A 25,144-nucleotide genomic window follows, 5' to 3' on the forward strand; every position below is an offset into this window, starting at 1 on the left:
CCATTTTTCTTTGACTATCCAACGCTGGAGGTGGAGGTGATGTGGTCAGCATCACGCTCCGGCCGACCTATTACCCCCAGAAGGATTAACCGTTATTGTCTTCCGGATGAGACGTAAAATCGAGGTCCTGACTCTCTGTGGTCATTAAAAATCCCAGGGCGTCTCTCGAAAAGAGTAGGACTGTAACCCTGGCATCCTGGCCAAATTTCCCATTGGCCCTTACCAATCATGGCCTCCTAATAATCCCCATCTATGAATTGCCTTCATTACTCTGGTCTCCTCCCCACTGATATGAGATGTGTGGTGAGCATTCTGGCGCACTATGGCTGCCGTCGCATCATCCAGGTGGGGCTGCACATTGGTGGTGGTGGAGGGGTCCCCATTACCTGTAAAGCGCTTTGAGTGGACTGTCCAGAAAAGCGCTATATAAGTGTAAGCAATTATTATTATTATTATTATTGTTATTATTATTATTATTATTATTATTATTATTGTTGTTATTATTATTATTATTATTATTAACCCCCGGTATTCACTTGGAAAGCAGGCTGAGTGGATGTGGGAAGGAATTAGAGCAAGCTTCATCACTTGCCCCTACCTGGGACACCCTTGCTGTCTGAGCTACCATGACTCCAGTGATATCTACAGTCCTACCAGACAATGTGTTCGGCAACTTGGTACTTTTCTGAACCTGGAGTACATCATGGTGCTCTAGGCATTCATTCAGAAACCATTCTAATAATGTTTTAGTTTCTTCTATCTCAAGATTTGTTTTAGAAATCTGCAAGAAAGGGACATAAATGATAGCAATAGTTACCACTGATAAGTAATTGCTAACACTACATCGTTTCATATTTATTATATCGATAAGTGAACTTCTACTTTTTCTGCAAGTGTGTCTTGCCCTAATAATAAATATTTAATCATGTTCAGTACACACAGAACATTACAAATTGCTTTGAGATTTTTGGATCTTTTAGACCTCTGTTCTGTGTTTCCAGCTTGTTGGAATTTCTAACAAACTGCTTTTGTAAAAGGCTCTGTGTTTACTCCCTTTGGGCCAGCACACAAATGTAGTATTTTTGAAATATAGGGGGGGGGGAGGAAAGGGGGAATTAAAATAGGCATTAAATGAAGGTCAGGTAGGCAGTCATTCTTAGTTCTGCCTGGCTGAACAGCAGTAGAGTGAAAGCCTGCTGTTTAGCTGACACACAGTACCATAAGGCATTACACTCACAGGGGAGGGCGGCACAGACAGAAGAGTGATGCCACAGAGCAGGTTACGCTGTGAGCTTAATGCCAGAGGTACCACATCCTTGTCCATGACCAGCGATTTCAAGTACTGGTTTTATATCAGTGGTTTGCAACAAACTCCATTCACTGAATGCAAAGCTTTACGATCCAGTGCAAAATTTACTCCCACCTTTCTGGTCACAGAAACCATCTCCAGCTTTCATTCTAAAACCAGGTTTCAGGGAGGAAATAAACAGGCATACCGTGTTTTTTTTTCACTTTGCCACAAGTACATTGGCTCTTCTATATAGTTCCCAGTTTAAGCTTTTGCAGTTGTACATCAGCTGTACATCAACCTCTGAAATAAGGATGTGTGCATTCCTGTGGACAGCAATCTCTGACAGTCACTCTGTCAGTAAGCAAAAGGTCTTTCCATCCAATTCAGTAGCAGGGGTAGCTGAGGATGGCAAGTGACATTTTGGTTTTAAGATGTCTACATGAATTAAAAAGTTCGGTGGCCCTCCCATTTCTCTTTTATCAGATTGAAACTTGTATTAATGTTCTTGCGTAGTGACTGTAATTAAGGCTGATTAAGAAAAATCTTCTTCTGGTATTTGTCTTAATGTTTCATAAAAATCTTTTTACTTTGGAAAATGTCTCCCAAACGCAACCGCTGTTTTCAAAGGAGGAATGTCTATTAATTGTGTTGATTCAAAGCCATTTTATGGAGCCAGTGTACTCATTTGTAGGTTAGGTGGTATATACAGTATGCATGCTTTCAATTTTTATATTAAACTTTATTTCTTCTCTCTAGGCAAACTACAGATAAAGTGAAAGTTAATCCAGTTGATAACCTGTGACGTTGTAAATGGAACCAGGATTGTGTTTGAAAATAAATAAATGAGACTAACTATTATTAGTACTAGCGATTTTTTTTTAGCTGAGTTTTTTTCTGGCGGCTCTTGCTTGGGTTTTGGTTTGTTGACTGGATTCAGTGCTTCACAGTGAAGTGCAAAATCTTATCTTTTTCACTCTAGCTGTATGCTAATCTATATCTGAGCAGAATGTTTAGTACACAGCATATGGTATACAGCACCATTACAAATGAAGAAGTAAAATCTATATACAGTAGTACTGTATCAGCAAATGAAGATGAAGGACTAAGTTTAAAGTGAAAAGATTTGTCCTAAGCATACTGTAGCTATATATAAAAAATGTAATGTTTTTGACAATCTGTTTCTGACTTTTATTATTAAATTTGCATGTGCTTTCATCTATAGTTTCATATTTAGTCTATTTTTACTGCCAGTTTATCTCATCCAAGTGTGAAGGACTCTACTCGGTTACAAAACCAGTGCTCAGCTCCGGATTTGAACCCACAATGCCCTGAGCATTCGTATGTGGTACTAAAGTAGGATGTGCAAGGCTCTTAATCTAGGTGGTGAAGAGAGTGAAATAAATCTTGTTTTACATCACTGTACTTCAAATTATATGCTTCTCCATGAAGAAAATGATTTAATTCTGTGTGGCAATAAAAAAAATTGAAACATGCAGAGATACATACTCTTGATATGTTACCTATGATAATGTCGGTAAGAGGTAACTTGCTAAAGAGTGCTTTGTGATTGTGTTCACTGTGCCAAGGTGCTCTACAGAATAATAATAGATTGATTAAGTGATCCATTAAAGGCTGTTGTTGTTATCAGTGGTAGTTTCGTTTTGTAATTTGGCTTCTAAAGTATGGACAGTAGGTGCTGTAAGGCTTGCAGATCTGTTGGAGGACAGAATGAGCTTCTCTGATGCCACATAACCCTGCACGTAATCAGCCACTAACCCAGTTCCCTGATATCCCCCCCAGCCATCTTCATGTCATGGGAGTTCAGTGCCACTAATACAGTTTTTTGCTGCCACAGCAGGCTCACATGCTGAGGTGGTGTGTAGCACAGCCTGGATTGAGACTAACAGCCTCCAGGCTGTAGGAGCCCTGTGCTATAAACCGAGGTCTTTTCCTGGGTGAGCTGATCTAGAGGTCTCAGGGCCCTTGCACAGTTCAAGGCTGTGCCCGAAGAAAAAAAATATCCATCTTTTAGACTAACTGACAGGTTCTGGTTTTCATTTGTGAAGACATTGCTTAGGATATTTATGTTAATTTTTTTTCAGAAACAGCAGAGCATATGAAGAAAGCAATGCAATATTTACACCTTCATCATAAATAAATCTGAAATAAGATCAAATCAACAGCACTCCTGTGCCACCACTGCCACATCCCTGGAGGCGAGGAGAGAAGCTGCAGAGTGCTCCATATAAATAATACGGATGGCTGGGCTTGGATCCAATGATTCCAGGGAATGAGGAAGCTCAGGGCACAGTACAAGCTGTGGGTTGCTGTGACGTTTTTTTATTATCACATAGAGCACATACTGTGCATGAAGGTAGCCAGAAATATCTGCAATAGAAGATCCCTCTTCTATTAGTCATTTCTTAAAGGAATTTCACAAAAGTATACACTATTGATTTTCCTTTTTTATTGTAGAGTTTAAAGTAAAGGGTAAAAATCATCATAAAAACGTATTATTTAAATTATTTAGGCAAGACATTTACAATTATAACTTTTGCTACTTTTCAGGCATGAAACACTAGATAATAATAATACAGCTACTACTAATAATAATAATAACAACAACAACAACAACATGAATAGGCCTTTAAATAGCACTTTCCATCCCAAAGAATTTCAAAGACTTTACATATAGAATACAACCCATTTCATACATCACTGAAGTGCAGTATTCATTGAGTGACCGGTGGAGAAGGAAGCACAATCAAATTAATAAAATATTAACTTTAGGGAGGTCCATTGTACAAACCCAGAGTAGAACCTTTCCAGGAACATGGAGTTAACGCCCTTTATAAACAGTGCCACAGGACTCTTTGAAGACTGAAGTTTTGGAATGTTGGCATAATGTCTCCTGAAGAATGGTACCTTGAATAACAGGTATTCCATGTCAATGTGTTGTTGGGTTAGGAAACTCTGGTCCACTGTGCAAAGACCCACTTGCTGGTCTACCAACATTACATAGAGAAGCAGCGTGGTTGTTCTTTGAGGTCTTAATGGCTCAGTATAAGCTGGAAAATCTGACACACGGTAAAGCAAAAATAATGTTGTATTTTTCTATTTAATTCAACATAAAGACAAAAGCACCACCACATAGGAGTGCTGTAGAGATGACAGAGCACCAGAAAGAAGGTCACATGCAGGCTGTATTGGCTATTTCTGAGCCACATTTGTGTGCGTGTGTGCATGTGTGTGTCTGTTGTGTCAGTTTCTTGCACAAATTGGAGTTCCATGCCTGGGAACTGCCTGCTGCCTCCTATCATGAAATGTTTGGAAATGTTTTTCTTTTGATATATAATTTGTTTCTGTCTTAGAGGAACCATATGCCTGGAGCTGAATATTGCTGTGCCTTATCATTTGTAGTTAGAAATGTCATGGCTAGTATTCAAGCTACAGTAGCTTCTCTCCTTCCTTTTCTGAAATTGTAGTACACTGATACAGCATGTTCTTTTAAGGTTACTGTTTATGCTTGTATGGAGCCAAGGATTTACATCATCGCTATCCTCAGACAACTGAGTCTTCCAGTTCAGTGAAAACAATGACACCCTTAGAGAGATCCTTATGGTTCAGATACTGTACATACAGTATTTCGAGACTTTTTTGTACTAAATTCTTGCAGTGGAGAATAGTAGAATATGCACATGTTGATAAACCTGGCCTGTAGTGTTCTGTAATTTGAGCTGTGCTTTAAATTTAAAAGAACAAATTATACCAACATTTGAATACACAGTAGAAATTTTGGACAAAAGAGGACACAGAGAAAAGATGGACAGAAAAGGGGAACATGGATGTGTGTCTCTCTTTAATGAGACAAATATATCCTTGATAAGTCTTCTGTGATTCTCCCTTTAGCTATTGTTTCTTTTTCTTACCATCTTCTCCGTTGTGCAAAACACGATGCAAGGATCCCTGCTCTTGCCGAAGGTCAGGATTTCACTGGGCAACTGTGTAGAAAGAAACTTTCGATAGTGTTGAATTTACCTGAATAACAAAATACGACAGTACAGTTTAATTTGCACATAGTCCAGAAATAAATACCTCTATGTTTCCTGTAAACATGAAAAAATCTTTATTTTACTCCAGGAAAATGGCATTTAAAAGAAAAAAGCCATTTAAATCATTAATAATATAACAATTGAATGTTTTTGCACATCTCTGATATATGTATTTTCTAATGTGCTTATGACTAAGCGTGTTCTTTTGGTAGGTTACCCTTCCAGCAACTCACCTCTCACCTCCCCGTGCCATTCACCCATCCAGGGGACCCCCATCTCTAGTCCCACCAGCACAGCCCCCTCTATGGAGCTCCCTGACATAGCTGGCACACTGACCAGGCGTGCCATGGGCCCACACAAAGCCTTAACTGTCACTCAAAGTGCTCCCGACGCCCCAGGGCAGCACACGGGTCCTGTGCTTCTCTGCAGTAGGTAAGGCATGCAGTCTGCGTTTCCTCCAGCCCAGCTCTCTCGGAACCCTTCCCCAGTCAAGCTGCAGGAAACCAGGTTTAGGAGGTCTATTTTAGGCATTGGCAAGCCGATCTTAAGTAAAACTCCCCCCTTTCTTGCAAAATCAATAGCTGGACTTTTTTAATGAAAGTGGATTAATTTCTTATTTGTGATTGATATCCTACAGAAGATTCTTTTTTTACATTTTAACAGTCACAATTGCACTGAGGTCAGCCTTATTTTCATGGTTAATGATGTTTGGAGTTTGGAACCTTCAGTTTTTTTCTAGCAATGTATATGCAAGGTGCACATCGCATTTTTGTACTTTTATTACCGGTTGTGGGACCTAACATTTTGCTAAAATGTACTGAATGTTCTCCACTCTGGTTCATTTATGTTTGTCATATAAGAGTGATGATTGCGATAAACCTGAAGGTTTTTAAAAGTATTCCTTCTGATGCACAATTAAAAGCAGCACCCAGTACCAATTTATCATTAAACACAGATGACAGAAATAAAAAATAAACATAAAAGAAATGCTTGTTTTTATTAATATTTGTGACATGCATTCAAAATGAATAAAATCACAAATCAAAAATGTCGCCTGTGACTCCTTTGAGCTTTAAAACGGTCCCGGCAGTGTTGGCGCACAGACCTGATCAGCCTCTGCACAGACTGCTGTGGGATGTTCAGAAACCTCCTGTACAGCTACAATGAGATGGCATAAGCTGTTCAATTGCAGTTGTGTTATGTTGATTTCACTGATATGCTGGTCTCACAAATGTTCTACTGAACACATTTCAGGTGAAAAGAGTCGTCATGGCAAGACCTCGAATTAATGCTCTTGACATTGTGCCATTGTAAACGTAGAACTACAGTATGTGGTCTTGCCTTACCCTGCTAAAATTGACACTTCCAAATGGGCTTCCAGGAATTGTTGAACTGTTGACTCTTGTATCTGCCGAGCAGTAAGGTTGCCTTCGATCTGCACCAAAGTCATTTTTGTTTTAGGAGATTACTCGACACACCATTACATTTCTGCTGCCTCATCGCTTGGCTTGAATTAAACAACAATCAGCAAAATATTCAACACAATGTCTTCCCACACGTTGTTTTCAATCAGGTCTGTCAAGTGCAAAATGGTATTTGTTGATATAACAAACAGTCCACAACTCTCTGTTGGCCCCCTCCTCAGATGTTCTCTGGCCTACAGATGTCAGAGATTTTGTCATGTGGAATGACTATGTTACCCCCAAAACAACCCAAAACAAGCAGATGGTGAGCTAGAGTCATGCTACTACCCTGGTTTATGTCTTCTGGGATTTCTGCAGTCTAAAGATGGTTATGCAAATGGCACAGAAGGACCTCAGCAATGGTTCTGGACCAGGGAGTGATTCTCTGCCTTCCTTTACATGGCCTGTCCCTTCAAAGCTTTTTCCCCAATTTCTCTGAATTAGTATGCTGATTGCTGAAATAGAACTTCTCATTCTATTAATTATTTCTCCCAGAGACCGGTCGCTTTAAGTCATACCAAGATCAACCATACAACCTTCTTCTTCAATGACTGTGATCTCTATTACTCAAGCAGGGCGTGATTATATCTTTCACTGTTCATTTCAATGGCTGTAAATAGCATAATAAATGTTGTGATGTATATTTTCAGTAACCTATTGATGTTGAATTTTGACAGTTACATTTTCATTGTGCATCAGTGTGTAACTAATTTCCTTCTCACATTTAAGAAGACATTAGTAATGGTATTGCACCTTCAGTCAAACATTATGTATAACATTGGGTGAATACAGTATCCTTGGAACATCAGGTAAAAGTACTTTGTTCCAGCTGTGACTACTTTATGCCATTACTGCGCTTCCCAGCCAGTTTGCTGCCATTTCAATGGCTATACAGTATCTATCAGTTTCTTCTTTTATCTTTAATTTTCCTGTATGTAGCAAACAATTTGAACTCCAGTGTGTCTTGGTATTTCAGTATGGTATCAGCAGTCTTTAGAGCCACAGTGGGGAAAAGTAAACGGATTTGTCTTGTAACCATTAGGCTGACTTCTGCAAACAGTGTAAAATGTGTAATAAATGAAGGAAAAAGGCCTCCCCTGCTGAGAAGAAATGCACCTCCTCAAAGTCATAAAGTGAGACTTCTGCCTTCAGTTTAAAATAACATTTTACAATCTTTTTGTGGGCATTAAACCTTGCATTGCAAACAGAAACTATAAATGTTTGTGATAAACTAGTGCATTGCAGTAGTGAGAAACCTATACAGCTTACAACAAGTCTTATAATAATAACTCTGAAATATCTGTAGCATGTAACAGCATAAAATGAATAGTTTCTCCTATATGCGAAAATCTTTGTACCATTCACTTAGTTTCGCAAAAAAAGTTTGCTCTAAACATGTTAATGGAAGCTAAATTAAATTAGTCATGGAAGAAAAACATTTTTACTGTCTTTAAAGCCATGTGGTATGTAATTCATACAGAAATGGCATTAGAAATACACTCATGCTGATAAGTATAAGTGTGCTGCCATCTGCATGGGTGTATGAGGGTTTTTGCATCTGAGCAGCCAAAGGCAGACAGTCTGGAGGGCTGGAGGGGTCGGAGCACAGCTGTAGGCAGGCAGCTGATTGCAGCCAAGTGCAGCTGCATGTTCCTCCCTTTCCTGAAGCCAGAATTGCTTTATTCTGAAGGCCAGGTGGCCTGGACTTGTACCTGATCCAAAGCTAACTGCACAGTGAGGCCTCCATTGCTGATCAGAAGGAGGCTGTGCTTCAGTAGCAGCGATTGCCGTACTGCCCAAGGCATGTTGATTTTCTAGGAACACAGCCGCCCTGCTGTGAATACCAGCAAATGTCAGCAGTGGTGAAAGCCACGAGCACATACTGTAAACCCCCCCTTTCATCATTTGAAATCACCCTGAAACTAGATCATTGCTTGCTTGCTGTAACATTCTATTCCCTTTGAGGCACAAGAAGAATAAGGCAAACAATGTCTGAAATGAGGGTGGCATGGTGGCGCATGGTAGCATTGCTGCCTTGGAGCACTGGATCCCTGGGTTCAGTTCTAGACCTAGGGAGCTATCTGCATGGAGTTTGTACTGTATGTTCTCCCCATGTCCATGTGGGTTTTTTGCAGGACCCTCATGTGTGGGTTATTCCCCCCACAGTCCAAAAACACACCAGTAGGTTGATTGGCAACTAGGAAAATTGACCCTGGTGTGAGTGTGTGTTTGTGTGTGCCCTACATGGACTTGCATCCCATGCAGTATATCCTGTCTTGCACCTGTAACTTGCCGGGATAGACTCCAGCTCCCCTACCCTAACCCTGGCAAACTCTGAATTGGTTAGAAAATGGATAGATGTCTGAAATGATACACGACCCCAAGATTTAGAAATGTGAAGTAAGATGTACTGAATGGATTAAGTATATACTTAATGTGTGTGCCTTTATGTAACGGTTATGCGTCATGATTAGTCCATTTTCACCAGTAAATCTGATTAACAGAATGCTTATAAGAGGGGTTGGCTCAGAACAGGAAGAATTTACAATGACTGCATGGGATTTGTGTTTTTAAAGGGTCACTGAGGTGAAGGGATGTGAATCAACACCATCTGGTTTTTCTTTGATGCCTGTAAAAACCAGCAGAGTCATGCATGATTTATACGTGTAACAAGAAAAATATGGCAATCCACTTCAGTAATCCAGACATTGTTCACAGCATTATTTTTTAAATGTTTTATTTTATCATTTGTTAATGAGGCATTTTAAAGAAATTGCAATTCGTTGGTACTCAGTGTATCAGGATTCCTCACTATTACTCTGCTGGAGGAACATGTTATGCTAGCTTTTCTTGTGTCAGCTTTTCCTGATTTTTTAATTAACATGGAAAGCATCTTTGCATTGGAAGGCTGATTCCACTGTAATCTGTGCATATTACACATTGTATTGATAGATCTGACATTCTTGGAAGAAAACAATTAAAGAAGCTTGTTTTAGGAGTTTTCTTTTTCATTTTTGATCTAATGATAATCTTTGAGTTTAGAAAACTTAAGCCTTGAGATAAGCTTTATACAGACTCTTTAATTGTTTACTGTGTATTAAACATGTCTTTTTGAGCATAGTAACAACACACACATTGCATTTCTGCCATATTTCTTTGTAGTACATCAGGGACATACTGGTTGTGGTGTTTTGGTGTTCTCCTAAACAATGTTAAATGTTAAATGTTAAAAAAACCGTGTTAAATGGAAGAGACAGTTTAACAAGAAAAACATGTGTCACAGGGCAGTACAAAACAAATGCTTGTCATAACGTTGTCTTCACAAATAACATAGAAATATTTTTTTGAAGATGACATATGATGTATACTTATTGTTTATGGAACAAACTATCAAGGCATGTTCAGTATTTTACAATTGGCCTTTGATAAATTGCCTTGAATACTACAGTGCAAATAGGTTTGTTGGGACTAGTTGCCTTGTTTGATTCATTTTTACAGTTTTCTTTCTTCAGATTAAGTTTTAAATCCACTGATTTACACTGAAATAAAAAGAGTAAAATCAAGTTATTGCCAAGAGATAATAAATAATCAGAGGACATGTTGAATAGCTGATTAATGAACTGACATTCATCAGGGCAGCATTCACCAGATAACAAAATATCTACCTGCACAGTTTTGCTGCCTAACTGTACCTGGTATAGACAATAATGGCTTTTGCATGAACCCATTAGGGAAACCAAAGGCCGTGTGTGGAAAAGCCAGTGTTAATACAGCTGTCCAGGGTTAGAGCAGAGAGTCAAACCAGCAGATTGCTGCAGAGGTTGTCGGGCAATACACTCGGAAATAGGGAAAGCAGTCAAGGTGGAGATATGACATGCAGTAGTAAAACAGAGTTCGGGAAAAGGTAGCACAAGAGCAGAGAGCGTTCATTCAGTCCATGAGGAAGACCACGCTTGCAGTAGACAGAGAAAAGCCCGTGTGGTGATGATGTCATGGCTTACATCTGAGGTGGAAGTTCAGGGCCTGAGAAATTTCGAGAGGTCCTCTGCCCTGCTAGAACCTCACCTGCTGTTGCATCTTTCACAACACTCCTTTCGTTCGGCCCTTCATCCAAAACAGCAGAGCATAAGAAAGTTAGGTGAGAGCCAAAGCACAACGTGGCCACTAGCTCGTGATCTGAGGAAAGCCATCACGGCGTTGGAATTGATCATTCCAGAACCCCTGGACTGGAGTGAAAGACAGAAAACTGACAGGAAGTGAGAGAGCTCGGCTGGCTTCGGGGTCTGCTCTCACTTTTCCTCATAACATTGTCATTAGAATGCAACAAAGGTTTTCTATTAAAGAATGCAAGTGTATGCTATTGATAAGCAAAAATATATTTACTGTTTACATTATAGAAATAACCTCTGCGCCTATATAGTAATTTATATAGTGTATAGTATTAACACTATATAGTTTAGTACAAAAGTACTACAGTGCCTTTAAACTGAGCGACAGAAGTGTTAACTAATCTATTCATCACATGTGAAGTTCACATTTCATATTGTGTAACAGCCTACACAGTAAACTTAGTAGTTCTCTGGTACTGTCAGTGTTAGGGGTGGTGTTTTTTGTGCTAAGTACTGATATTTTAAATATTACTTTTACCAGCTGTGGAAGACCATACATTAAACTAAGCCATGGAGAGGGTTCATTGGACAAAGAGGATACACCCACACACAGACTTCACAGAACAGGTAACCACTCTGCATGGGAAGAAGAATCACTGCCCCATAATCATTTTTGATAATTACAGCGCTAAGAAAGCATCATGTTGTAATGATAAAAGTAATATTTTTTTATACTGCACTTTTAAATAGTACATAATCCCAAGCTGTTATATGATAAACCAATCAAGTAAAACAGGAAAGAGCTAAAAGAATAAATATGGGCTTTAACAAAAGATTTTAAAAAAATGTTGACTGACTTGCAAATTCTGGTGTGGGCTGAGAGATCATTCTCAATCTTGATGCAACAGAACATAAATCACAGTCTTCCGGGTCTTGGAGACTTCTATTGTGTCCAATAAAATCCAGAGTTCGAACAGCGCAAGTGTAGTTTGTTTAACAAATCAGTGGGAAGTCTTATATCATCCTCTAATACTGTGAGGCCCTATGTACTGTCCTGTGTGTCCCAGACACAGAGGCGATGTGGGCAACATGATCATTTTCATCTGTACTCAGTACCATTCGTCAAGATCTGTTCTGAGGAACAAAGCCACTGTGTCAGAAACCGAGAAAAGGTATTGAGGTTTGCACTTTTTTAATCACCCATTGAAAAGTTCTCCAATTTCGGGTGGCCAGCTAGGATTGCATAACATATCTTACCAGGCCATGAGTGCAATATGTTCTGCAATAAATTTGGAAAGCAAAGATTTCTTGGACCCATGAAATCCACCGGGACAACTGGAATGAAAATGGAGGGATGCATCTTTCGCGTGAAAAGTCATACTGTTCACATTCTTTTCAGATGATCCAGCGCTGGCGTCATCTGATTATGACAGCACTCATGAGACCAATAACAGCGACAGCAGCGACATTGCACAGAACGAGGATGAGCCAGATTGTGCCAAGCAGCTGGCTGAATCCAGAGAAGGTTCCATATGCCGAGCATATAGACCAGAAACCCTCATCTTACACCCCTTAATCCCGCCTGAGGTACAATAGCTCACTTCAGGGTCTATCGAACAAACAGCTTACAGTGCAGGGAATACTGTCACAAGAAATCCATATTGTGTAGAAGTGATATGTGCACTGTGCTGATTCCAATTTAACCTAATTTTCATTAAAGCACATTATAGGAGCTTTTGATTCACTCTGGATTTAAAAACACTGCACATTTGCCAGTGTTAATTTTTGTTATAAAACACTGTTGCCAGATCCAGAATTTAAATATTGAAATAGGCTAAGTTCTTAATATGAACAAGTCATAGGTTTATTCCATGCTGAAAGAAGAAGAGAGAAAACACAACATTTTGGCTGTGCAGCCTTCTTCTGGTGTAAAATTCTAAATATGAACATACGAATGACAGTATAGCTGACTGTTTTTTTTAAAAGAAGAAACAACAGCACAGTGTGTTAGTGTTTATCAGAACACCACTGCATGAGGAGTCTTAGTGATTCATAAAAAAACAAATCCAGAGAACTTTACAGCACCGTCTGCCCAGATCTGGACGCAGAATGTGTGTTGAGATGCTAATGCTATGAACATGTGACGAATGGAAGTGTGTGTGCTATGCTTTGGTTTTTAATTTTGTGATGCTGTGCTGACAGTGGGCTGTGCTTGCTGCAGGACAAGCCCATTCTGGCACCAGAGCCACTAGTGATGGAGCACCTGGACCCCATCATGAAGCAGCTCAACAACTGGAACTTCCCCATCTTCGACCTGGTGGAGCAGACGGAGGGGAAGTGTGGCCGCATCCTCAGCCAGGTGAGAGCTCTCTCATTAGTGTGGGTCAAAAGCTATCGGAGATCAACTACTAAAAGTGGTAACTGTGGTGGTCTAACCAATGAAGCAGACGTTAGCGTTCAGATAATGCCATTGTTTCAGGAAATGAAAGAGGGTTTATGTGCAAAATCTCTTTGGTTCTTATGTGAATAAACATGAAATTCAAAAGAGAGATCGGCACAGCCAGACTTCTGCGCTGCCCTTATCCCTTGTGCTCATTCTTCAACCGTGCAGATCTGATGCAGATCTGAAAGCTCACGCTGAAGAACACTGTTCTGACACAGTGTGTCTAAATCATAAGCAACTTAAAGAAGTCAGGAGTCAGGGAAATGCGTACTAATCTGTGGCATTGTGGTGTGTCAAGTCACAGAGAAACATTCCTCCGTTCTTCCTCCATTTTGAAAGCAACCTCAGCTCCATATTGAGAACCTGACCCTGGGAGAGAGGGCTCTGCCTTGTTCCAGCAGTCTCGAGCTGCAAAGGGATAGAGGAGTAGAGAAAATAGCTTGGCATTCTCGACCGATAAGAGACCCCGACAGAAAAAAGAAGCGATGTGATAACACAAAAACAAGAAGCCATCAAACGCTAACTGGTGAATTGGAGCCTGAGAGCATGCAGTTACACCCATTCTTTTACTGGAGCTTTATTTAAGCCATCCATTTTCAGAAACTGCCATTAATGTGGCAGGTAGAAAAAGTGCATCAAATGTATCTTATACCTGGGCCACTTGCATTGAACCACTGCAAGAATAGCTTATTTGTTTAAAGTTGCTAACTTGAGAAAAGTCCTAAGAAAATGACTTTTCAGTTTCCTTATTTTTAGACAGAGCTTTTGGCACAGCATATTACTGTAGTTCAATATACTGTATTTCAGGTTACTTCTAATCAGACTTACTCTAACTTAATAATGTCAATGTGGTCATCTCTTCATAACTGTGTTGTAAATCAACCAGCTCCTATCACATACCATATGAAATGTCAGTTATCAAACTCTGCAAAAGCAAAGTCGCCTTTTCCAATGAAACAACAAACTCTATAAATCTCTCTGCCTTAATTAGCCAGACTGAATATCTCACTAACTCATGGTACTATCGTTCTCATTTTTTTATTGCTGCTAGAGTTAGACCTTAATCTTCACTCATGCATTGCTCAGTAAATGCATAATGTATAATTCACTGAAAAGCATTTTATATTGTAGAGTCAGAGGTGATGGGATTTTTCCATGTGAAAGCTATATACCTTGCAAAGCACTGCTATAGTTTCTCTCCCTCTGTGGGCACTTTGCACTATGGAATAGTGAACAGTTATGATTGAAATAAAACAGATTAAATGACCACCTTAGAGAAAAAATCTTAAAAGAACTCACAGGGAACAGATGTTTTTTGTAACACCAGGAGGCTTATTGACTTTCATTTTAATGTCTGCAAATATCCATCTTTGGGATATTTGAAGAATGTGTTGAGTGGTTTTGAGCAGGTTAGATTTATCTTTAACAAAAAGAAAATATGCATCACAGCATCTGGTACTTTATCTGAGTTTCACAGTCCTGTACAAAGTCGTAAATGGTAGAAGAAACCAAGGGATCGGTTAAACATGGGCTGTCAAACCCTCTTCAGACTGTCTTAAGTGTTCACTTTTGAAATGAGAAGGAAGTATCATTTTAAAGCAACTCTTTCCCTACTCTATCAAATATACTGTACTTCCTTTCTCTGTGCATGTTTTCCAAGTACTTGCAGAAGAAAAATAAATAAATAGATCTCTCCGGTGGAGATCAGATGTGACTGTGGTTCTGTTTTACAGTCACAGCTTCAGATGAAGAGGTGTTCTGCATTATTTAATCAGGAAGCTCCGTCTGCACTGAAATAATGGTCTGGACCAAAATGAAAGCAAAGACATTGCTGTGAAGACATGCTTGTGATCTTGCAGTACAGGGGAACGGCCCCTCAAAGTCTTTGTGTTCTGAAATGGGAGAGAACACATTCATTATAACCAGTAGAAAAATCAGAGGTTGAGATATTTTTTTATTGAAGGTTAATTCACAGCTGCTCAGCTCCTCTCATGGGATCAAATCTTATTCAGGTCTTAGGGAAAGTGAATATGACTATGTGAACTTAGGCCTCATTAAGTGTATATTTAAACCAAGACATACTCAGCTGCAATTGCATTTAGGCACCTATGTGGTTTAAGAATATGAAGTCTTTATGGTTGGCCTCACAGTGTCCTGGGTTCAATTCTGGACTGGGGGCCTATGGGTGGAGTTTGCATGTTATCCTTGTATTTCCATAGGCTTTTTCCTAATACTCCAATTACCCCCCCCCCTTGATAGACATATTGATCGGCTATACTTAACTGCCAGGTCAATGAGGAGCAGGAGTGGGGCCATTTGCTTGCCAATCCACCCTGTCAGGAGTAACTCTGCTATGATAGTAGTTCAGGTGTGGGAGCTGCGTCAGCATGCGTTGGCTGCAAAGGAGCAAATAATAGGTTTATTCCATGCTGAAAAAAAGAAGAAAGAAAAAGGAAGCATTGAAAGCATTATACCTTCTTTCTTCTTTTTTTTCAGCATGGAATAAACCTATTACTTGTTGCTCTGCTATGATGCAGACCCTGGCATATTTTAGAAGAGGTTCAGAGGAAGAAGAGTGAATTGCATTGATCTGTCGTCTCTGATGGGCTGCAGAAGTTTCTTACAAGACAGGGCTAAGCTGGTTTCTGGAGGCAGTGCAAAGCAGATTGGCTTTGTGGATAGTCTGAAACACTTTGGGCTCCAATGCTGTTTACCCAGCCTCTTTCATGGACCGTAAAAATACACAGCGAAATGAAAAGAAAGGACCAGATCAGAGAAAGGCTAATGAGAGATGGCACTCTGCCTGCAAAGCCATTAGGGGGATAGTGAAGGGGACGCGATACAATGTTACTCAATATTCTAAAACACTGACAGATAGGTCAGTCTGCTTCAGAGAGCCTCTGAGGAGAAGAGCATCTTTAAAAAATGCTGTGCTGGCTAAGCAAATACACACCAGAGCTGAGCAAGATGGTGGTTTGGACACTGGTGTACTTTGCTAACAAGAGGAGTCAGCAGAGAAGTAGAAATCTAATACAGGAAACTAAGAGCCATTTGTGGGCAATATACTGAGAAAAGCTGAAAAGGTGGATACTTCACAGTATATCATAACTTCTAAATTGCATGTGGACTCTTCGTGTTTTGTGAAGAGTGTTTGAAGTTATGACTGAGTCAGACATGTTGCACAAGAAACAATATGGCAAAAAGTAAAAGCTCTTATTTGGTGTGAGTAGACAATGGGGTACTTAGTTTACTGGTGCCTCTTCTTATTTTAGAAAAAAATGGAAAGGTTTTTTTTTTATTGGAAATGACCGCAGATGACGGAAAATGAGTTCCATTTTCCAGCCTCATTTATGGGAGAATAAAGATTTTCCTTTTAGCTGTAGCTGTCATACAGAGGTAATGCTGAATAGTGATGACCAAAGTGGAAAACTGTATTGTAATCCGGGCCTCACCAGAGCATTACATTAAATCAGTGTTTGGTTTCAGTTTAACATGGACATTCAGTGATTTTTACATTGTTTTTCATATAGAATATTTTAAGAAATGTGAATGCTTTGTGTCACAGGGGATGATATTACGCTGCCCGCATTCCTTCTTCTTAAAATGGCACTATTTGACCTATTCAGTATCAATAAACATCTGTTTTTCTTAGCAAATTTTATGGAAACAAAATACGATAACACATAAGCTAAAAGGGTGAATAAATAGTGGTGATGAATAAGGTACTGTATGGGTCCTGAATTCAATAAGGTTCAATAAATAGCAAAAAGCAGACACTGGAAACCTGAAGTGAGATAAAATTGTATTTATGTGCAAGCTTTTATTTTTTACTGCAACACATTTGTACAAGCTTCAAGCAAGGTAACATAGCTATAAACCTCTTTTTATGGTAGACAAAAGATAAGACAAGGTCATGTATAAAAATGCCCGTACAATGGCTCAGAAGAAATGAAAGAGGGAGAAGAAAAGGGATTTTTTTATTTCATTATTCCCTGGCAACAATAGCTTTCACATCTGCCCAGAGGCTGAGCTGGGAACAGCTCCTCCACTCAAGATAACTGTTCATGAAAGACTGAACAATGCAGTGGAATAAAATATTTTATCTCTGATCAACCTGTATTTGTGTTTTAGGTCTCCTACAGGCTTTTTGAGGACACCGGTCTTTTTGAAACATTTAAAATCCCTGTCCGGGAATTCATGAATTACTTTCATGCGCTTGAGAATGGATACAGAGATATACCTTGTAAGTAGGCTTTGATGGTAGAAGATTATAAGCATATGTGAATGTTTATATGAAGATGTAACACACAATCAGATGTAAGTACAGTATATTGCAAGTGTATTTATAATTAAGTACCAGTCAAATTATAAATATACAACACAGCATTTTATTAATCTTTGTGGATACAATATTCTACAAAACAGTTTACAAAGTGGTTAAAGGTTGTTATCAATGTAATTATTTCATTACACAAAGTTAAAGAACTGACTTATTATTTCACCTGATCTTACATGATTCAAAAATACATTTTCCTAAATGTTTTCTTCATCTTCAGGAAACTGAAATCAATTTAGTCTGTGTAAGAGAATCCAACACATATTGTATTCTGCTACATGTTTCTCAGTTCCAATTCAATTGGTGTATTTGTATTTTTTCATACTGAAGTTTAACTTTGCAAATAAATATATATCCAAGTCATTTTCTAATCAAGACACACCACATTACTGTTTATTATCTTATTTGTAATCATTTTTAATCCTTTCTCCTCACGCTATAGTAGTTTCTTTAATCAACCATAAGATGGAGACAAATACCTACTTCTAAAACTAATTGTTTTACAATAAGTAGAGTCATAGTTCCATCTAGTGGTACAGACGTGTGATGTCACCAGATGTTCTTACAACACAGATCACAATCGAATCCATGCTACAGATGTTCTGCATGCAGTCTGGTACCTTACTACTCAACCAATCCCTGGCCTTCCCAATCTCATCAACGATCATGGTTCCAGTGACTCTGGTATGTTTAAACCACCTTTCAGACTGTCACTTGCAGTTTCACCTAAATATGAAAATGTACAGTGTGCATGTGTGTGTTTATGGTTTGGGTTAAAGTAAGACGCTCATTTGAACCAGATTAGAATACATTGTACATCTGTTTTTTGGTCGTCTCAGATAGAACCAAAACTGGAAAATGATGTTCGGTGCAATCACCACAAAGGGTTCAAACACAGTTAAAAAAGTGGTGTTATTTTGCATTCCTATGAACAGATTAAATAGGCATCTGCAAATATTGGCCCATCGCCATGCATGTGCGTGCTGAGATGACATTCCAAGATTAGAACCACATACTTTGCAAAACAATTGTTGGATTAGTAGCGTTTTGCTCATTTTGCTAACAAGTTTCAGATGAACAGCAGACGTCAGGAGGTTTTCTGCTGCCACAGATATAATACAGATATCTATAAGTGTGCACACCCAGCACATGACCTCCACTGACGTAATGTCCCTGTTGTGCCTGTGGCTGTGCAGACTCGGACAGCGGCATCACTCACAGCCACATGGGCTACGTGGTGTCCAAGACGTACAGCGGCGCGGAGGACAGGTATGGCTGCCTGTCGGGGCTGATCCCGGCGCTGGAACTCATGGCTCTGTACGTGGCAGCTGCCATGCATGACTACGACCATCCAGGGAGAACCAACGCCTTCCTCGTGGCTACCAGCGCCCCCCAGGTAACTTCCTCTCGGCAGAGTGCGTCTGCATCTGTCGGATTCTGGCAGAATACCCATTTGGGTTCGGGTCTTCTAGCCGAAAGGTTGCAGGTTCAAGTCCTCATCAGGACACGGGTCATCCAAGACATTTGGGCTAGGTACTCGGCCCAAATTCCTTCGGTAAAGTACTTCGCCGTATAAGTGGGTAAAAGGTTCACCTATTTTGGATAAAAGTGACAGCCAAATAATGCAGTAAACTTTGGGGAAATTATCTTTGTGTTGCACCACAGCTTGGTTATGAATGGTTACTGACAGTGAAATTATAGTAATTTTTGTTTTAAGAACATGATTACAAAAAGGTCTTTGGCTATTTAGTCCTGGTCCTGGACTCCTGTGTGGCAGAAAATGGAAGAAGAGGGACAAGTTTCATTTAGAAAAATGTGTTGAGTCCTTTTTCTTTATTGTTCTTGCTCTGTTTTACGGAGTGCACCAACTAGGTCCTCAAGGGCCATAGAGAAGCAAGTCGTACAGCATCTTTAAAGCATCTGTAACCAATGCCGTATTAAAGCTAATGATTAGGCCAAGTTGTTTACAGCTGAAACTAACAGCAAAACAGTTTAAGCCCTCAAGGACTGGCCTTGTGCTCTCCTGCCGTCAAAGAAGGGAATCTCATCTTTAACAATTGCATTTCTCTCTGTCCCTTTCTCTCCTTAAGGCGGTGCTTTATAATGACCGCTCAGTGTTGGAGAACCATCACGCTGCATCTGCCTGGAACCTCTTCATGTCCCGCCCAGAGTACAACTTCCTGGCCAACCTGGACCATGTGGAGTTCAAGCGCTTTCGTTTCCTGGTCATTGAGGCCATACTGGCAACTGACCTAAAGAAACACTTTGATTTTCTGGCTGAATTCAATGCAAAGGTAATCATCAGAGGCCCTGGGACATGCACGATTACTCCATGACAGGCAATGCAAAAACAGCACATTGGCGACCCTGAGCAAGTAAAACACAAATTCCTTAAGATTTTTCACTCTTGCTCAGAATACCTGCTCATGCTGTAATAGTGAATGTTCATCAAGGCTAAAATAGAAGTTAAGATCACCCAGCTTGTGATCTTAATCAATACTTGTAGCTAATTACCCATAGATCCTCATGAGATTGATCCTTGAAATGTTGGTGTCAGCTTCCCAGTTTCCTGAGAAGGGTACCAAGATATTTCTAATATTCTTAACGTGGACTGTTTTCTATTCTACCATTTTCTTATGTTTTTCCTATGTGAAGTCTCTTCTAAGTGTTTTTTGTCGATCAAAGAGTTTAATCCATCTGCATAAACCAGACCAGTTAGCACTGCTACCTCATATTTCTGGGATCCTGGGTTAGATTGTGATCGGGGGATCTTATTTTTTGTTTTCTCCTATAGTTCAAATACAGATTAATTGATGTTTCTGATTTGTGCCCCTTATAGGTATGTACTGTATGCAAATGTATTCGAGGTGGGTAGCTGCATCAGCATGCATAGGCTGCTAAGGAACAAGTAATAGGTTTATTCCGTGCTAAAAAAAGAAGAAAGAAAACACGTTTTGGCCATGGAGCCTTCTTCTTCTTCCTCACACCTGAAGAAGGCTCCACCGCAGAAATGTTGTTTGCTTTCTTTCTTTCTTTCAGAATGGAATAAACCTATTATTTGTTCCTGTGCAAATGTATGCCCAGTGATGTATTCCGTCCAGGATGTACTGTATGCTACTTTGTACCCATATTCTGCCAGACTAGGCTCCAGCTTACCACAACCCTGTATTGGACTAAGTTATGGAAAATTGATAAAAAGATTATATACTATCCAGCATTCATTTCTTCTCATTTATACAAAGGAAAGATGATATTATCTTACAGCAGTGTTCTTATCTTTTGTGCAGAGGGCATGATGAGCATGTTTGCAGTCATGGCTGGGCTAGGAGAAGGTTTAGTTTTGTGGAAAGCATTCATATAATGCAGTATTTTACTTTAAAAATGAGAAAAATAATTTAAAAAACCAATACTATTTTTATCATCAATATAGTTGTAAAAAATGCTAATAGCACTGTGTTTTTTTCTCTATAGGTGAATGATGAAGTTGGCTCCGGCATTGAGTGGGCGAATGAAAATGACCGCCTGCTGGTGTGTCAAATGTGCATCAAGTTGGCTGACATAAACGGTCCAGCAAAATGTAAAGAGCTCCATCTGCAGTGGACTGAGGGCATTGTCAATGAGTTCTACGAGCAGGTCAGCGAGGGTGCCACTTAAATGATTACCAGGACATACACTATATAACACCTCAACTGTCTCTATGCACTGCACCTAACTTCAGAAAATCACATTGTTTTTGAGCCTTAGAAGCCTCATGTTGTTCTTTAAACCAGGTAATCACCAGCTACCGGGTGGTTCAATGTTTACAACCTGTGGCATCAGACTTAAAGGGGAGACAAACCCACTGCAAGCCAAACCTGGGAATGCTACACTTGCTGTAGTATTTCTGCTGCATTGTAGATTTGTATGGACATTTTCAAAAGTCATATGGGTGATGCTCCATGCATTAATAAGAGCAGTGGCATTTCATGATTGCAGCCCTATTGCTGTTGACTGATGGGTCACCTTTTACCTGTAGATCAGCAAGAGAATTGGCATGGCATGGCTAGAGGCTGACTTCATCAACACTTACATGATCTCCAACCTTCCCACATGATGAATGGGAAAATGGGGACCTGTCAGGGCAGAGAGAAGCACAACATCTTGAGGCTCTCACTCCACTGTCACAGGAACTTGCAGAAAATCTTTGAAACAACAGCCATTATTGTCATCCCATAGGAAATGAGTTACAGGATAATTGAGCTTTAAAACAGCATTTCTTGAAAGCCAGCAGGGCACTTTGTTTGCTACATAGGAAGCAAGATACTTGAGTTTTCTTCATAATACAGTCTCAGTGTTGTGTAATGTAAATACCTTTATGGAGTACCCAAGAGTGGGGATTCAGAAGCAAGCATCTAGCATCTTTTGCGTCAGACATGCCCAAACCTTTCTTGCAGTTTACCGAAGCAATGACGTGCTGGTGCATTGCTCATGCGTAACAGTCAAGTTCAATGATGCTTAAGAGCGGTAATTAGGCAAGACCCTTTATCCATGGGGAGAAAAACAACACAAAAAATGAATGAATCAAGTCAGTAAATGTTTTTTTTTATGTGAGGTGATTCATGATTTTCCCTTGAGACAGCAACTGGAGGAATAAAGGCTGTAATCACAGACCCACTAATTTGTACTGCAGAGAGATGGTGGAAATGCTCACAAGTTATCTACAAAACCTAAGCGTAGCTGTCATCAAATAGAAGTGAGGTAATTCTAAAAGCATTAAGAATAAATTTAATATTTAAAAAAAGAAATAGAAATAAAAACAGGTGGTAACATTTTAATTTCATTACATAACATGTAAATACGTAATAACATAGGATGGTGGGACATGTTTTTAAAATTTACCTGAAAGAGAGTTTAAATAAATACATAAGAACATAGAAAGAATTACAAATAAGAAGAGGCCAGTAGGCCTAGTAGCATAATGATTCATGAATTTCATCAGTCTACTTCATAAAAGTTCCCACAGAGAAATCTTCAACCTACTAACTAGGGAGTCAGTAGCTGACTTCCTGAATTGAAGGGGGAAGAAGTATATCCTACTTTCTCTCTTGGGCATTCCTAAATTTAATTTCCATTTCTGTCAGTTGGTCATTGTATTCTTGCTCAAGTCCCCTGAGTTGAATTCATCAGTTTCTGAATACCTGAATACATCTTCTGACATGTACAATATTCTCATACTCTGACAGGCTTAGCCAGTAGTCATATCATCCTGCAACTCACAAGTTACAACCCACTAAAGCTCATCAGGTGTGAGCCTAGTCAGTACCTGGATGGGAGACCTCCTGGGAAAACTAAGGTTATTGTTGGAAGTGGTGTTAGTGGGACCAGCAGGGGATGCTCATTCTGTGGTCTGTGTGGGTCCTAATGCCCCAGTGTATTGACAGGTACACTATACTGTAAAAAAGCACTGTCCTTCGGCTGAGACATAAAAGAGAGGTCCTGATTCTCTGTGATCATTTCTCAAAAAGAGTATAGCGTCCTGGCCAAATTTCCCATTGGCCTTTACTAATGAATGATGGCCTCCTAAAAATCTCCATCTCTGAACTGGCTTCATCACTCTGTTCTCCTCCCCACCGATAGCTGACGTGTGGGGAGCACACTATGGCTGCCATTGCATCATCCAGGTGGGGCTGCACATTGGTGGTGGTGGAGGGGAGTCTCCATTACCTGTAAAGCGCTTTGATTGGAGTGTCTAGGAAAGTGCTATATAGGTGTAATGACTTGTTATTTTTTTAGTCTTTAAATACAGAAGACTACAAATTCAAGTTCAAGTTCATGTTTATTTGTCATTCCAGCCATATACAAGTATACAGTGGAACGAAATATCATTCCTCCTGGTCCACGGTGCAAATACAGGCAGGACAGACGGGACGTAGACTGACATAGACATTGTAGACAGGTTATATATAGTGCAAATTACAAGGCAATACATAGTACAATATACACAACACACTGGGGGGATTTACACCTTGTTTCTGGAATTGGGGTGGGTGCAAGTAGAGGACAAGAGGACATGTTTCAGGTATTCAAAATCCCCAATCCTTGAGTGCACTGACATAACTGAAAACATTTCCAAATCTCAAATAGAAGGAAGTGTTTTGAGGTACTTCAGTACACCAAAAGCTGTGACAGTTTGAAACAAAGTGCCCAGCTACGATGTCGAAACCCCCAGATCAACTAGCTACTAGCAACAAAACAAGCTACAGTAGATCATCCTAATGGCCTTTCTTGTTTGCAGACTTTTTATGTTTATTCCAATTAACTTGGAAGAGGCATGATTGGGAAATTATTGAGTTTAAAAATACATTTAACGAAGTAGTGAATAACCTAATTTCAAACACAAGGTTCTGATGATTATACAGCATGTGCAGCTGGGCACATGTATATGTACCTATTATATATTAAATTTATGTCATATACTACATTCATATTAAACACACAGTCTTGACAGTTGGCATCTGGTTCATGTTTCTGGAAGGTGTTTAGTAAATGAATTCAATATGTTCCAGGGAGATGAAGAATCCAGCCTCGGCCTTCCCATCAGCCCCTTCATGGACCGTTCTGCTCCCCAGTTGGCCAAACTCCAGGAATCGTTCATCACTCACATTGTGGGGCCGCTCTGCCACTCTTATGACTCCTCTGGATTGATGCCAGGACGCTGGATTGAGGAGGATGAGGATGAAGGTGACACAGACGAAAATGAAGAAGAGGATGACACAACTGAGGAAGATGCTTCTGACAGTTCTGAAGCCTCACGTATGGGAAATATGTTTTTCTTTCTTTTTTTAAAAAAATCACTCACTAAATATTTTTTTTGTGATGGTTCAGTTCAGTTTTCGGTTTTTAGGCATGTTGGCCTTATCAAGACAAACTCCAGTTTAAAGGAGAACTGCAATGCTATTTTTATATTTTGAGGTTAGAAAGAATCAGCATTGATGAGTGCATTTCAAACCACAATAAAAGTAAAATGTACTCAGTAACTTGTAAAACCTCCTATTTACATCACAAAATAGATAAACTTTCCAGCTATTTGCAGCGCCATGTTCTATTTCAAAATGAGGCCACAAAACTTGTCTCATTTTGTGTTGCAGCCCTATTACATTGTAAACAAGGAGGCCTCTGAATCTTTCTCTTTTAATCCAATAGAAATATTGCTCTTGATTTCAAGATGGTATTGCCAATAAATTGAACTTGTTAACTCTGCATACAGATCACGTTGGAAAGTTTCAACGGTGAAATGTCTGCTGCACGACCTGTACTTTTTCACTCCTACTGTACATCACATTACATTAGTCATTACAGTGACTAGTGAGCAGGAAGGGCCACATCATGTCACAATTCGTGGGAATTTCCCTTGAACACAAAGGCTCTTTTAAGAGCCACCAGGGAAGTGAAAAAAAAAAAGATTTATCGC

At 39.6% G+C, this 25,144-nt stretch overlaps 1 protein-coding gene across 2 annotated transcripts in view; it reads left to right on the forward strand.

Moving 5' to 3' along the window:
* The window catches only part of pde3a (phosphodiesterase 3A, cGMP-inhibited), a 168,139-nt gene that overhangs the window by 134,281 nt on the left and 8,714 nt on the right, over nt 1-25,144 (forward strand). The window contains exons 6-15 of one of the 2 annotated variants that reach the window (XM_015352131.2): nt 5,556-5,775; nt 11,457-11,542; nt 12,315-12,502; nt 13,137-13,274; nt 17,490-17,601; nt 18,268-18,378; nt 18,891-19,090; nt 19,785-19,988; nt 21,166-21,327; nt 24,240-24,486. In XM_015352131.2, coding sequence (XP_015207617.1) covers nt 5,556-5,775; nt 11,457-11,542; nt 12,315-12,502; nt 13,137-13,274; nt 17,490-17,601; nt 18,268-18,378; nt 18,891-19,090; nt 19,785-19,988; nt 21,166-21,327; nt 24,240-24,486 — 1,668 coding nt within the window. The remainder of the gene's footprint in view (nt 1-5,555; nt 5,776-11,456; nt 11,543-12,314; nt 12,503-13,136; nt 13,275-17,489; nt 17,602-18,267; nt 18,379-18,890; nt 19,091-19,784; nt 19,989-21,165; nt 21,328-24,239; nt 24,487-25,144) is intronic. The other variant, XM_015352132.2, reaches the window with a different exon arrangement.

This window comes from Lepisosteus oculatus, chromosome 7 (genome assembly GCF_040954835.1).
Source record: "Lepisosteus oculatus isolate fLepOcu1 chromosome 7, fLepOcu1.hap2, whole genome shotgun sequence".
Classification (NCBI taxonomy): Eukaryota; Metazoa; Chordata; class Actinopteri; order Semionotiformes; family Lepisosteidae; genus Lepisosteus; species Lepisosteus oculatus.